Below are 14,031 nucleotides of genomic sequence, written 5' to 3' on the forward strand. Positions count from 1 at the left end.
CTCAAGCAGGATTTGCTTGGGGACTGGATATACACCAGGGTGGTGGAACTAGTATAAAATCTCTTGTTTGTGATTATTCATTTTCTGAGATTGTTGTTCATTGTTCTTGCAAGTTAATATTCATCTTGTAAAATTTTAAATAACACTATTCACCCCCCTCTAGTGTTTAGTGTGTGCTTCCGCAGATTCTACAATCGGTATCAGAGCAAGGATTATAATGACGACAAATACATCACAATTCAAAGAGGGTCACTCTACACAACGACCACCACTATTCGATGGTATAAATTATAACTACTGGAAATGCCGGATGAAGATCTACCTCCGATCACTTGGCTACGATCTTTGGAACATCGTTAAGACAGAATTCTCAAAGCCAACAACTCCATACACTTAATGGACACTTTCTCAAAGAAAAAATGAGAATCTGGACTCCAAGGCAATGAATGCATTGTTTGTGCCATGGACAAGAACGAGTTTAATCGCGTGTCTACCTCTACATCTGCACATCAAATTTGGCATACTCTTGAGGTAACACATGAATGAACTAACAAGATTAAAGAATCAAAATTTTATGTTTTTGTTCACAGGTTTGAACTATTCAAGATGAAAGACAAGGAGATCATCACGGAGATGTTCACAAGATTTACAGATATCACAAACTCCTTGATTGCACTAGGCAAAGTCTACACTCAAGTTGAAATGGTGAGGAAAATCCTAAGAGCACTCACTCTAGATTGGGAGAAGAGGACTATGGCAATCAAAGAGGCCAACGATCTTTCCACTCTCACCGTAGAAAACCTCATTGGAAATCTCATGGCATATAAAGTTCAACTCGAGGACGGAAAGAAGGATGAGGAACCAAAGAACAAGAAAATTCTTGCCTTCAATACATCCTCGGAAGCCGAAGAATCTGAAGAAGATGATGAGGATATTGCATTAATCACAAAAAAATTCAAACGATTTTTAAAGAAATGTAAGTATAAATCAAATAAGTTTAAGAATACTAATGGTTATTCTTTGTGCTTCAACTGCAATAAACAAGGACATATAAAGAAGGATTGTCCACTTCTTAAGTCAAAAGCAAAGTCCATCAACTTTAATAACTTCAACGACTTCAAGAAGAAGAAGAAGAAGAAGAAGAAGAAGGTTTTGGCAGTGACATGGGGTGACAGCGATGCATCCTCTTCGGAAGAAGAAGAAGAACAGAAAGAAGAATCCGCTCACATGTGCTTCATGGCACACGAAAATGAGTAATTGAATCATTAGATAATGAAGAGTTATTAGAAGCATTCAATGAACTTTATGTTAAATTTAAGGATTTGAATTCTAATTATAAGATTTTAAAAAATGAAAATAAGAAATTAAACTTAGAATTAATCTTTTTAAATTCCTCACAAGTTGAAGAATTGAAGGAACTAAATGATAAGTTATTTGCTAAAAATAGATTATTGACTGATAATAATATTTATCTCAAATCTGAATGTGATATCATGAAAACTCGTATTTCAGATTTAGATAAAAATATAGTTTCACTCAAATTTAAATATGAAGAGTTATCTTTAAATGTTAACAAGTTTAACAAAGGGAAAGAAGACTTGACTGATTTATTATCTTTTTAAAAGTCTTCTAATCAAAAATTTGGATTGAGATATGTTCATAAGAAGAATGAATATGTTACTAGGACACATCATGCATCATCTTCTTTTACTAAAGATGTTAGAAAAGTCCATGCACCTTTATCTATGAATACTCATGTTAAGAATAATCATGGATTCTCATATTCTAGAAATGATTCTCATACATCATCTTTTAAAGTATCTTTGCATAAAAAATCTATGTTTATTTGGGTGCCTAAAGATACTTGCTTGCATGATAGAGATGTATATATTTTAGATTTTAAGATAAATGTATGCAATTCTTCTAATTATGTTTATGTTAACAAGGGGAAACCAAATTCCAAGTGAATTTAGACTCCTAATAGCTAATCCCAAGGACCCAACATAAAAGGGTACCAATGTTTACATGTCTATATTTTAAGTATCTCGAAAAGAGAAATGGATACTAGATAGTGGATGTTCTAAGCATATGACGGAAAACTTGAATATGTTGTCTTCGGTTCAAAACAAGAAAGGTGGAACAGTCACATCTGGAGACAACAACAAGGGTAACGTTAGCGGTATTGGAATAGTAGGTAATCCACATAGAAGAATGTTTGCATGTTTCATTTGATAAATCTTTTTCAAAAACTCCTATTGTATCTATTGATGATGATGATATTATAGATTTTGTTGCTAATAACATTGATGATATGTCTGTTAAAGATAACTTACATAATTTACCAAAAGCATATGTTGAAGTTAGAGATCATCCTCATGATAATAGTATAGGTAATATTTCAGATAATGTTAAGACTAGAAATCAATTAAATCTGTTCTCTTGTGTATCATTTGTTTCTACTTTTGAACCCAAAAATATAGATGAAACATGTAAAGATGACTTTTGGTTAATTGCTATGCAAGAAGAATTAAATTAATTTGTTAGAAATAATGTATGAGATCTAGTTCCTAGACCGAAAGATCATTCTATAATAGGAACAAAATGGTTTTTTAGGAATAAATTAGATGAATCAGGACAAGTAATAAGAAATAAAGCAAGATTAGTTGCACAAGGATATTTTTAGGAATAAATTAGATGAATCAGGACAAGTAATAAGAAATAAAGCAAGATTAGTTGCACAAGGATACAATCAAGAAGAAGGAATAGATTTCAGGACAAGTAATAAGAAATAAAGCAAGATTAGTTGCACAAGGATACAATCAAGAAGAAGGAATAGATTTTGATGAAACTTATGTACCTATAGTACGTTTAGAATCCATACGAATTCTACTTGTTTTTGCTAGTTATATGAATTTTAAACTTTACCAAATGGATGTAAAAAGTGCATTTTTGAATGGTTTTATTAAAGAAGAAGTTTATGTAGAACAACCTTCAGGTTTTGAACATGAATATTATTCAGATCATGTTTTTAAACTAAAGAAAACCTTATATGGTCTAAAGCAAACACCTCGTGCTTGGTATGATAGATTAAAGAGTTTTCTTTTGAATTCCGGATTTAATATTGGAAAAGTTGACTCTACACTTTTTATAAAGAAAATTGATAATTATATTCTTTTAATTCAAATTTATATTGATGATATAATATTTGGATCTACTAACGATGATTTTTGCCAAGAATTTTCTAAGTCTATGCAGAAAGAATTTGAAATGAGTCACATAGGTGAACTCAATTTCTTCCTTGGACTTTAAATTAAACAATTAAAGGAAGAAACTTTCATCAACCAAAGCAAATACACAAAGGATTTACTTAAACACTTTGGGATGGACAATACTGCAAGCTAAAAGACACCAATGAGTACTACTACATCTCTTGACAAGGATGAGAATGGTAAGAATGTTGATCAAAAACTTTATCGAGGTATGATTAGATCACTTTTTTATCTTACTACTAGTAGATCTGATATTATGTTTAGTATTTGTTTATACGCTAGATATTAGTCAAATCCTAAAGAATCACATCTTAAAGCTGTAAAAAGAATTTTTAGATATTTAAATCATACATCAGATTTTGATTTATTTTATCCAAAAGATTGCACATTTGATTTAATGTCATATAGTGATGCTGATTTTGCTGGATGCAAATCCGATAGGAAGAGTACTAGTGGTACTTGTTACTTTTCGGGACATTCACTAATATCCTGATTCAGCAAAAAGAAAAACTCTATGTCATTATCAACAACAGAGGCAGAGTACATTGCTGCTAGTTCAGCATGTGCACAAGTCATGTGGATGAAACAAACATTGTATGATTATGACATTAAGTATCCCACTTCACATATATTATGTGACAACACTAGTGCTATTAAATTATCTAAAAATACTATACAACACTCACGTACAAAACATATCGATATAAGACATCATTTTCTACGTGATCATGTTCTTAAGGGTGATATTTTACTAGAATTTATATTAATAGATAAACAATTGCAGATATACTAACTAAACCCTTAAAATAAGATTTTTTTGTTAATTTAAGAAGGGAATTAGGTATTTGTTCAATATTAGATTTAAATTAACTTTTAAATCATAATATATGCATACACTGCATTTGTAGTCGACTAATAAGCTTAATAGTCGACTTCTCTGACACTCATTATGTTAGACCCTAGAGGGGGGTGATTAGGGTCTTATGCTAATCTAATCCGATTAAATGCCAATTAAAACCAATTAACAAATATATTCTTGCAAGATAGATATACAAAGAGTTATGTGCAAGAATATGCAATATAAACAATGAGATATATCCTAGATGATGAATTATATATATATGCAAGGATATATAAACTAACACAAGGGGTAAACAATATGAACTAGATAGTGGATGATATAGATAATGAGCTAATGACAATGACGATATAAGATATGAACATAAATATGAATGAACGCCAAAGCACACTCAAACAAGCAATATGATCACGGAGTTCGGACCTTCCGTCCTACGTCTCCGCTCCCCACTCCTGGGGAGAAATCCACTAACACAATCCGGTTTGGAAGCCGGAACTTCTTCTACACACTCGGTTTTCTAGCTAACCGAAAACTCTAGAACTCACACTCTTGCAATCACACTCTACACCCACTAAGTGTTGGACCTAGCCGTGTCTCCCTCAAGTGCTCGGTTACAACCTCTCCCTAGGCACGTCAACCGACGCCACTCCTCTTGGGACGATCCCCGACTCTCACCACACACTCCTCACTCGGTGTACAAGTGTATTACAAAGTGATTCTCACAATAAGCACAAATATGACAAATGATTGTTCTCAAAACAAGGTGAGAACTCAATTAAGCTCACTCTCAATGTCACAAACCCACAACCCTAAATTATACTATGAATGTAAATACAATAAGCTCAAAAGGTTGTGTGTGAACAAAGAGATATAAATCAAAACTAAACTCAATGTAGTTCTAGCTTAATAACAATGATAATCAAATATATAAAAAAGCTAGAAATAGAGTTTAGAAAACTTCTCAATATATCAAGAGTTGGAGGGAGAATAGTTGAATGCCCAAACACCAATAGATGATCTCCTCAAGCTCTTGTAGAATTGAATCACAAAAACAAACTCTCAATTTGCTTAAAAGCTTTTTAAACACACTTAAACCAAACTAAAACCCTTGTTAAAAACTTTATTAAACTTGATTAAAAACTCTCTTAGTTAACTTGAAAAGACATCAGCAATGGGGTATATATACCCACTCAAAGCTCAGCCAAAAACACCCAAAACAAAAGACCAAAAGACCCAGCCAACGGTACAAAAACTAGCCGTTGGAAACAGTAAAAGCCATCGTCGGTCGACCGGAAATTCTGTCGGTCGACCGATTTGAAAACATGTCAGAGAAATAATTTTTCAAATATCACTTCCCATTTGTGAAAACTCATCAGTTTTGTAAAACATGCACGAACATGTGCACGAACGAAAATGTGAATTTGTAAATTCCTTTAAACATAACAAATCAATTCCAAAATTGATGAAACTTTGAGAAATGTTTTAAAATGATATTTTGAACATGTTACAAAAAGAATTTTCCAATTTGCATTTCCCAATTGTGAAATCTCATTATTTTGCAAAAGTGTTCAAAACATGAAAAAAAGTGATATACATGAAGTTTGATGTTTTACATAAACAATGTTTTGAAACTTTGCACAATGATTATATAGACTTAATAAAATATGTATATGATGATTGTTAAGTCCATAAACTGAGAATACAATATTTGAGCTTAGAAACCAAATATGTGTGTGTATATGATATTGAGCTTAGAGTATCTAACCCACATAATATAAAACCTGAACTAGATTACCCAAGCCGATGTTGATCTTCAATAAGCTTGACTTGGTACACTTTGCGGATGAAGCTTGAACTTGATCTTTAACTTGAATTGTATATTGCTTCACTCCACAATTCCGCCAACCTCCATTTGATATCGTCGTTGAAGCGCTATTCCATCCATCCTCCAACTGCGTTGTTTGTCTACAATAAATACGAAAACATAAATACTAGACAAACAACATTAGTGGTAAATTGTTTGTTAAACATCATCAAAACAAGAAGGCCAACACATTAGAAATAGACACATTGTCATTTACAGAATAGTCGACTAGTAAGCTAAATAGTCGACTACTCAGAGTAAAAATTTATTAACAGAACTCTGTCAAGAACAGAATAGTCGACTAGTAAGCTAAATAGTCGACTACATACACAGATTTTTTACTACATACACAGATTTTTCACTTAATTGATCTTTATCTATAATACCTGAAACCCAATACCCATTTAACTTAAGTTAGATGAATCTCATCCTTTCATTATAGGTTTGATCTATCCTAACCCTTTATCACATATTCTCTAGATTAAATCTTGACCACTTATTTGTTTTTAAGATTAAATCCTGACCATTGAAGTTTCTTTAAGACAAAAACCCTAACTCTCCTCAACTACTCATGTTCTCTTTCTCCAAAAACCAACAAGAACTTCTCCCACTCAGAACCGTCGAACCCAACAACTAGGGCTTCCAATTTTTTTTAACTCTTCTTCAAAAAATTTCCCACTTCTTATAATTCTAAGGTGTTTCAGTTCCTATAGTCGACTACTAAGATTTATAGTCGACTATTCCTCTTCTAGGGCAATCTTCAGATCTGTGTAAGTTCTTTCCTCCTTACTCTTTCAATTTCTTTTGAGAAATTATGTCTAGATCTAAGAAATCCAAGCAAAATCCTTTCAACATTGTTTATGACTACTCAATGTATTTGTAAAGTCCTAAATTACTTGATGAATTTAAAAATATCTCAAAATTTGAGATTCTACAGGGTAGATTTGTCAAGTTTGAGGATTTTATATTACATAACTTTAGTTCTTACTTTGAAAATGTTGGATTATTGAAATTGTTTTCCTCTGATAATCGAAGACCCTACTATCCTCTTTTGGTTAAACTATTTTTCACCAATATAACTCGTCTTGAAACTATTAGTAAAACCGACAAACTTTCTATACTTGTTAAGGGAATAGAAATAAAATTAACTCTAAAATCCCTTGGTAAAATTTTGAATATCCCTTATAAAGGTGTACTTCTTCGTAGTATCAAGATGAAGGATCATGACTTACTTGCTAATCACATTTTACTCCCCGGTCAAGGATTACCCTTGCAACATTCAAACAAACTTCGACTTATTCCCTGTTTCATTGCAAGAATCCTTGCTTATAATATGTTTCCTAAAACTGGAAGTTTTCATTTCCTATCTCAAGATCTTGCCTTAGACGTATATGCTATAATGGTCAAAATTTAAGTAAATTGGGATCAAGTCATGTTTGACAATCTTTTGGTTATTCCAAGAGGTTTTCTTTCCTATTATTTGGTGGGAAAATTGAAAGAAGAAATCAAGAAAATGAATTTATATTATCCTCTCTAACAAACTTAGAAAAAGAATAGATTTCAATTTTCTCGATGCAATCTCTCTCTAACAACTTAGAAAAAAAATTATAATTTTCTTGTATCGGATTCCCGATTTACAAAAGAGAGAAAGATCGACGGAGATCCTTCCCTTTGTTTAAAACTGGGTTCTTCTTGGTGTCGATGGGTTTTCGATCTTGTATCCTGTTGACGATTTGAATGTTTCACTTCACTGGAACATGGTTTCTTTCTCTTGATTGATGTTGAGGAGGACTTGTGTGGCAAGTTTGAACAGAACTCTTGATGGGTTTGGGAACTCAGTACGAGTTTTAAACTCTGTAGAATAGTTGATTTGAACCGAAAATTGGTTTTAACCCAAGTACCAGAGCTCTAAAACTCTAAGGATGATCGCTTAAGATTACCGAAGCTCCAAGATAATCGAATATCTCCCAAAAGCCTCTGCCAAAGCCCCTCTTTTGATCACCTCGTTTTCCCCAGCTCTGATCCTCCCCCTTTTTAGATACAGTGGTGGAACCCACTATTTATAGGGGTTTAAGGGGTGTAACCACCCCCTTAAATCTCTTCTTAACGAGGGTTTATGGGGTGTAACTGCCCTTATTAAGTGGAAAATTGGTTTTGAAACTGTTCAGGTTCTGTTTGAACCAGTCAAACGCGAAGTTCACATTCTGGAATGAAATCTGCATCTTGATCCTGGGACGCAAAGTTGGGCTCTGCGTTTTGGGCTGCAAGTGCAGCAATGATTTCTGCGTTTAGATCTAGAACGTAGCGATGAACCCTGGGTTGAAAACACAATAATGATCTCTGCGTTTGGATCTAGAACGCAATGATAAACCCTGCGTTTCGGGTTGAAAACGCAGCAATGATCTCTGCGTTTGGATCTGGAACGCAACGATGAACCCTGTGTTTCGGGCTGAAAATGCAGCAATAAACGCTCTGCGTTTAGATCTGGAACGCAGCGATGAACCCTGCCTTTTGGAGTGAAAACGCAACAATGAGCTCTGCGTTTGGATCTGAAGAGATCGTTGACTTGTAATCAGTTTTGTCAGAGCGTTGCAAAGATCGTCATTTTGTAATCTTCGCTCTAGCTCCTTGAAATGTGAGAATCGTCAGATTGTAATTCTCGCTGTGAAGGTCGTCAGATTGTAACCTTCATCGATCTACGTGAATTTTTTTAAATTGTAACCTTCTAAAAGCCGTCAAATTGTAATTTTTATCATCGGTGTTTGATGGAGATCAACTATCTGTAGTAATTTTTAGACAGCCTACAGAACCCCCTCTAAAGTTTTTAAAAGTTTACGGTTGACTGGGACGAATTTTTGGAATACTTTGGATCTCAACTCTGATCTTGAAGCTGTTGATTCCTTACCATAAAAGATTTATTCTCTGCACCTGCTTTGAAGGCATCTTGGTTGAAAGGATTTGCCACGCAGGACCCGTGTGAGGATGAGCTTTGAAGAGAAACCGTAGGGATGGTACATGCTACTCATGAGCAGAAGCTCTCAAACGTCATGTTGCGGCTCACATCCATTCAGCTGATGGGCCCGCAAATATTCATAGGATTTTTGGTAAACCCTCAACCATTAACGGATTTGATAAGTCTTTACCGACTACCGTTTGAGTCGGGCTAGCATGTGGATTGTCTAAGTCCATTCCACATGTAACGTTGTGCTAAAAGAATGAACTCTCTTAAACTTAGTGCTATGATACCGAATACATAGACTTTGTCAATTTCACGAGAATAGACTACCCGGCAACGCATGTTAGGTGTAGGCATATCTCTAATTAGGGATCGAGCTAAAATCCCTCATGCGTGAAAGACATGGATTTTTAGTGTTACGATGTTGAATACGTAGACTTCATCATTATTACGGGAATAGGTTATCCGACAATATGTGTTAGATGAAGACTTATCTCTAATTAGAGATCAAGATAAAGTCATCCGTGCGTGTAAGGCATGGATTTTGGTATTATTAATAACAACATACTACAATATTGAATACATAGTCTTTGCCTTCGTTTCTTTCTGTGTTATGTCTTCACTTGAAACACTGAAAGAAAGTTAGAAATACCATAGGTGTAGTATTAACTTGGCATGAATTTTTACTTAGAGTAAAATTCAAAATTTTTCTTTATTATAACTAGGATAATTCCAAAAAATCTTTAATCTGCTGGGATTTTATAATAAAAACTTGCTATACTTGTTAAAAAAGGATTAACAAGTTCATTGGGGGTTTGACTGTTAGAGGTGTGATGTTAACCTAACAGTATTTTATGAGGCTATCACTCTATTGAAGAGAGTCGATAAGTTTCTTTGGTCGTCAGAGGTGTAATGTTAAGATGACGTCATCAGAGGTGTAATTTTAAGGTGATGAAAGGATTAATTGTCAGAGGTGTGATATTAACGTGATAGTATTTTATGGGTCTATCGCTCTATTGAAGAGAGTCAATAAATTGATTTGGTCATCAGAGGTGTAATATTAACATAACGTCATGAGAGATGTAATATTAATGTGATGAAATGATTGGTTGTCAGAGGTGTGATATTAACGTGACAGAATTTATTACGATTGGAGTAACTTTATGGACTTATCATCCTATTGAAGAGTATTGATAAGTGGATTGTCAGATGTGTGATGTTAACGTGATATGAATTTGTTACGATTGGAGCAATCTTGAGGACTTATCATCCTATTGAAGAGGACTGATAAGTGGATTGTCATATGTGTGATGTTAACGTAATAGGAATTTATTACGATCGCAATAACCTTGAGGACTTATCATCCTATTAAAGAGGATTGATAAGTGGATTGTCAGATGTGTGATATTAACGTGACAGAAATTTATTACGATCGGAGCAACCTTGAGGACTTATCATCCTATTGAAGAGGATTAATAAGTGGATTGTTAGAGGTGTGATGTTAACGTGACAAGAATTTGTTACGATCGGGACAATTTTAAGGACCTATCGCTCTATTGGAGAGAGACGATAAGTTGATTGTTAGAGGTGTGATATTAACATGACAAATTGAGACTGATGCAAGCTGAATTTATACTTCACGGGGATATAAATCGTCAGAAGTGTAATGTTAACTCGATGATGTTTATAGACATGTCATCATATTGAAGAGGATTGACAGGAAGATTCGATACGCTTAATCCAATGGATTCTAAGTAACCAACCCCCAGTCTTGATTAAGACTTAGTAGGGGAAGAATTTTGTAGTTGACAGAGGTGTCTTGTTGAACATAACAACTTAGAAGATTTGTTACTCTTAATCCTGTGGATTCCAAGTAACCAGCCCCCGGTCTTGATTAAGACTTAGAAGAGGAAGAAGAAAGGGGTAGACATGACGCATCGTCTTGTGGGCCACTATCTATTAAGTCGGAATAGAGGCGCATCACCTGGTAGACCACTATCTGACGAGTTTGACTATCAGAGGTAACTGTTAACGTGATAGTTTTGATGGAACTGACATCCTATTGAAGAGGATTGGTTGGGGATTTTGGATAAAATGGACTATCAGATGTAATCATTAACGTGATAGTTTTTATGGACCCATCGTCCTATTGAAGAGGATTAGTTTCAGTGACCACAATATTTTCACCTTCTGACTGGGAAGATTGAGCCTGGTCCCATTGCTCAGGTTGATTCTGCTTACTTTGTTCTTCAGCTTTGACCTTGGCAATAATTTTTTGAGCCTGTTCACTTTGAGAGATTAGTTATCTCCAGGAATGACAGTCTGCAACCCTCATTTGTGTTAGAAAGTTGGCATGTAAGTTATGTTGACAGGTCTCCACTAGGGTAGACCGTGTCATACCCGACGAATGTCGAAGAGCCATGCTTCGGAACCTTTTGACGAAGACTTTGACGGGCTCCCTCTTCTTCTGCTTAGTGATGAGAAGGGTATGGATGGAGACTTCTGTATCGTTTTTAAAGAATCTTGACAGGAAGAGTCTCTCTAGATCCACCCACTTTTGGATACATCCTGCGGGCAGTTTCATGAACCATTTAAAGACAACCCCCTTGAGGGTGCTAATGAACAAACGAGCCAATATAACATCGTTCGATATCACATTCCCAGTGACTTGAAATGATAGATATGTTGGTTCGGTGATCCCGTACCGTCAAAAGCTCGTAGCGTCGGGACTTCGAACTTTGAAGGATAAGAGGTTGTATCCTATTCGGTAGGATAGGGCCTAACAACTCCCTCATCTTGGAGCTCGTTTCTGTGGGCTATGGCATTAAGACGAGCTTCTAATTCTTCCATTTTTGCAGACTAGAGGTTCTGCTCGTTTTCTCTTCCTTCATCAGAGGAAGATTCCAGGTTGTCAGCTTCTTGGTCAGAAGCAGCATCATCAACCACTTTTCCCTTCTTTTGGCTTGTGTGAGGTCGGGATGAAAATGATATTCCTTTCCTGGAAGATTATTGCATGGGTGGTGAATCTGTCTGCAAAGATTTGACCTTGTCTGTGACAAATTGAGTCATCTGGATCCGGAGTTCATTGATGGTCTTCTGCTGTGCTTTGATCATGACTTGCTGCTCATCAAATCTCTTCACGAGGTCTTCATGATATCCTGCTATATAAGTGGAGCTCTCGTGTTCCACAAAAGAACTGTAGGACTGAGACTCTGTGATGGCTGAGTATTCATCATCAGAGTTAGTTCCTCTGGCCAATCTTCGATAATCAACAAGGGGTATGACTCTCTTCCGAGTTCGAGTGTGTTGATAGATTCCTTCAAACTCACTCAGGATCTCTTTAAATCTAGGAGACCGACTCATTTCTTATTTATCAGAACTAGGAATTGATGACTTCCCTCTACCGACCATGTTAGAAATGACTCTAAGATATTCATCCTCTGAAGTCTTCTTCTTGTGAGAACATCGTCGTTTATTGGGTAACGCGACATTGGTCAATCGGTCAAACCCCATAGGCTTGGTTGCATGTGAGCAGCATTAACATCCCAAGAGGACCGCAGAAATCAGCTATTCACATTGATATGAATGAACGACTGGTATCAGTCTTTCTCTTGATATGAACTCTCTCAAGTTTGTTGCGGAGGCTTGAGATGAGTTACTCACTGAACGTGAGGTGTGAACTGGAACCCCCTGCCTATGATTGGACGGGACTGGTTCCTGGTGAACATGGATCTTATTAAGATGCCTTAAATCCGTAGACTTCTTATGTCCGCCCATCAATCTAGTCACGCTATGAATAACCCAGTACGGGGGTTTCACTGCCCGATCAGCGAGCGGGGGTCCAGGTGGCGACGCACCCCCTGTTGAGGGTCGGGAGGGGTAGACTACCCCCCAGCGGGGCTCGGGGCAGCATCCCGAAGGTCTATGGTATACATCAGATTCTGTATTTGGTTTTATTATTTAGGCCTGCATCTGTTGTTTGAAGTCCATGTCGGTCACCCTCAACACGACTTGACACATCGCGCACGAAACATGAAGGTCGTGTTTGGATTAAAGAACGCAGGATTTAGGTCTGCATTTTGCTGGTGAAACACGTCTCTGCGGGCTGCGTTCTGGCTGGTCGATGCAGTCCTGAGACTTGTGTTTGGATTCTAAAACGTTCTCTTAAGAACTACGTTCAGGCTGACTAACACAGTCTGGAGACATGTATTTTGGTTCTGGAATGCATTCCTGAGAGTTGTATTCTGTTTGGGAAACACATCCCGAAAAACTACATTTTGGAGTTGAAACGCATCCTTGAGGACTGCGTTCTGATGTTGAAATGTGCCCCTGAGGGCTGCGTTTTGATATTGGAACGCTCTCTTGAGGGTTGTGTTTAAGTTGGATCACGCGGGGCTCGTATTTGGGCTCATCAATGTAAGGCTTGCTTTGATTGGAGGATCGTCTCTCTCAGAGTTGTGCCCGTCGTCGGGATCTTCTCCTTCATCGAGTGACGTTCTTCTTAGCCTGTTTTAAGGCTTTTGCAGTGTCGCTGTGTGTGTTGATCGAGTTTGTCACCGCAATGAGCCTTTTGTGACCCAATACCCGTCGCTTTGGCGCGGGTGTGAAACCTTCAACTCGGTTGACAAGTTTGGTTGCGGCTAAGCCTACTCCTTCAGAGGAGAGGCTATCCGAGAGATCTGGTCCAAATGAGAAGACTTCATTTGGTGGTTCAGGAACGGTTGGATCTTTAGTCTCCTTGAAGACTTTACGGATCTTGCACATAGCCTTGGAGCTAAGGGATCCGACACTACAACAAAGCTGTTTTTTTATAGCGTTGAATGATAGCGTTTATGTTGTAAGTGTTATAGATCGTATGTGCCTTATTTTTTGATAGCGTTTAAAAAAATTTAAATGCTATAAGTACTTGATCGTAATTTTTTTTGTTCTGGCGCGTTTAAAACTTAAGCGGGAGACTGAAAATTAAAACAAGCCCGTTGAAAATTAAAACAGGCGCTACTTGATCGTAATTTTTTTTCGTTTCCGTTTCTTTTTCTAAAAACCCCCACAAATACCCACAAATAAGGGCTTTCAGTTCTCATTC

The 14,031-nt window shown here is 36.3% G+C and overlaps 1 protein-coding gene across 1 annotated transcript in view; it reads left to right on the forward strand.

The window, feature by feature from the left end:
• The window catches only part of LOC109846820 (synaptotagmin-4-like), a 16,541-nt gene continuing 4,598 nt past the window's right edge, over positions 2,089-14,031 (forward strand). Inside the window, exons 1-3 of the mRNA XM_020416063.1 lie at positions 2,089-2,194; positions 2,286-2,359; positions 10,854-10,888. Coding sequence (XP_020271652.1) covers positions 2,089-2,194; positions 2,286-2,359; positions 10,854-10,888 — 215 coding nt within the window. The remainder of the gene's footprint in view (positions 2,195-2,285; positions 2,360-10,853; positions 10,889-14,031) is intronic.

Source organism: Asparagus officinalis, chromosome 7 (assembly GCF_001876935.1).
Source record: "Asparagus officinalis chromosome 7, Aspof.V1, whole genome shotgun sequence".
NCBI lineage: Eukaryota > Viridiplantae > Streptophyta > Magnoliopsida > Asparagales > Asparagaceae > Asparagus > Asparagus officinalis.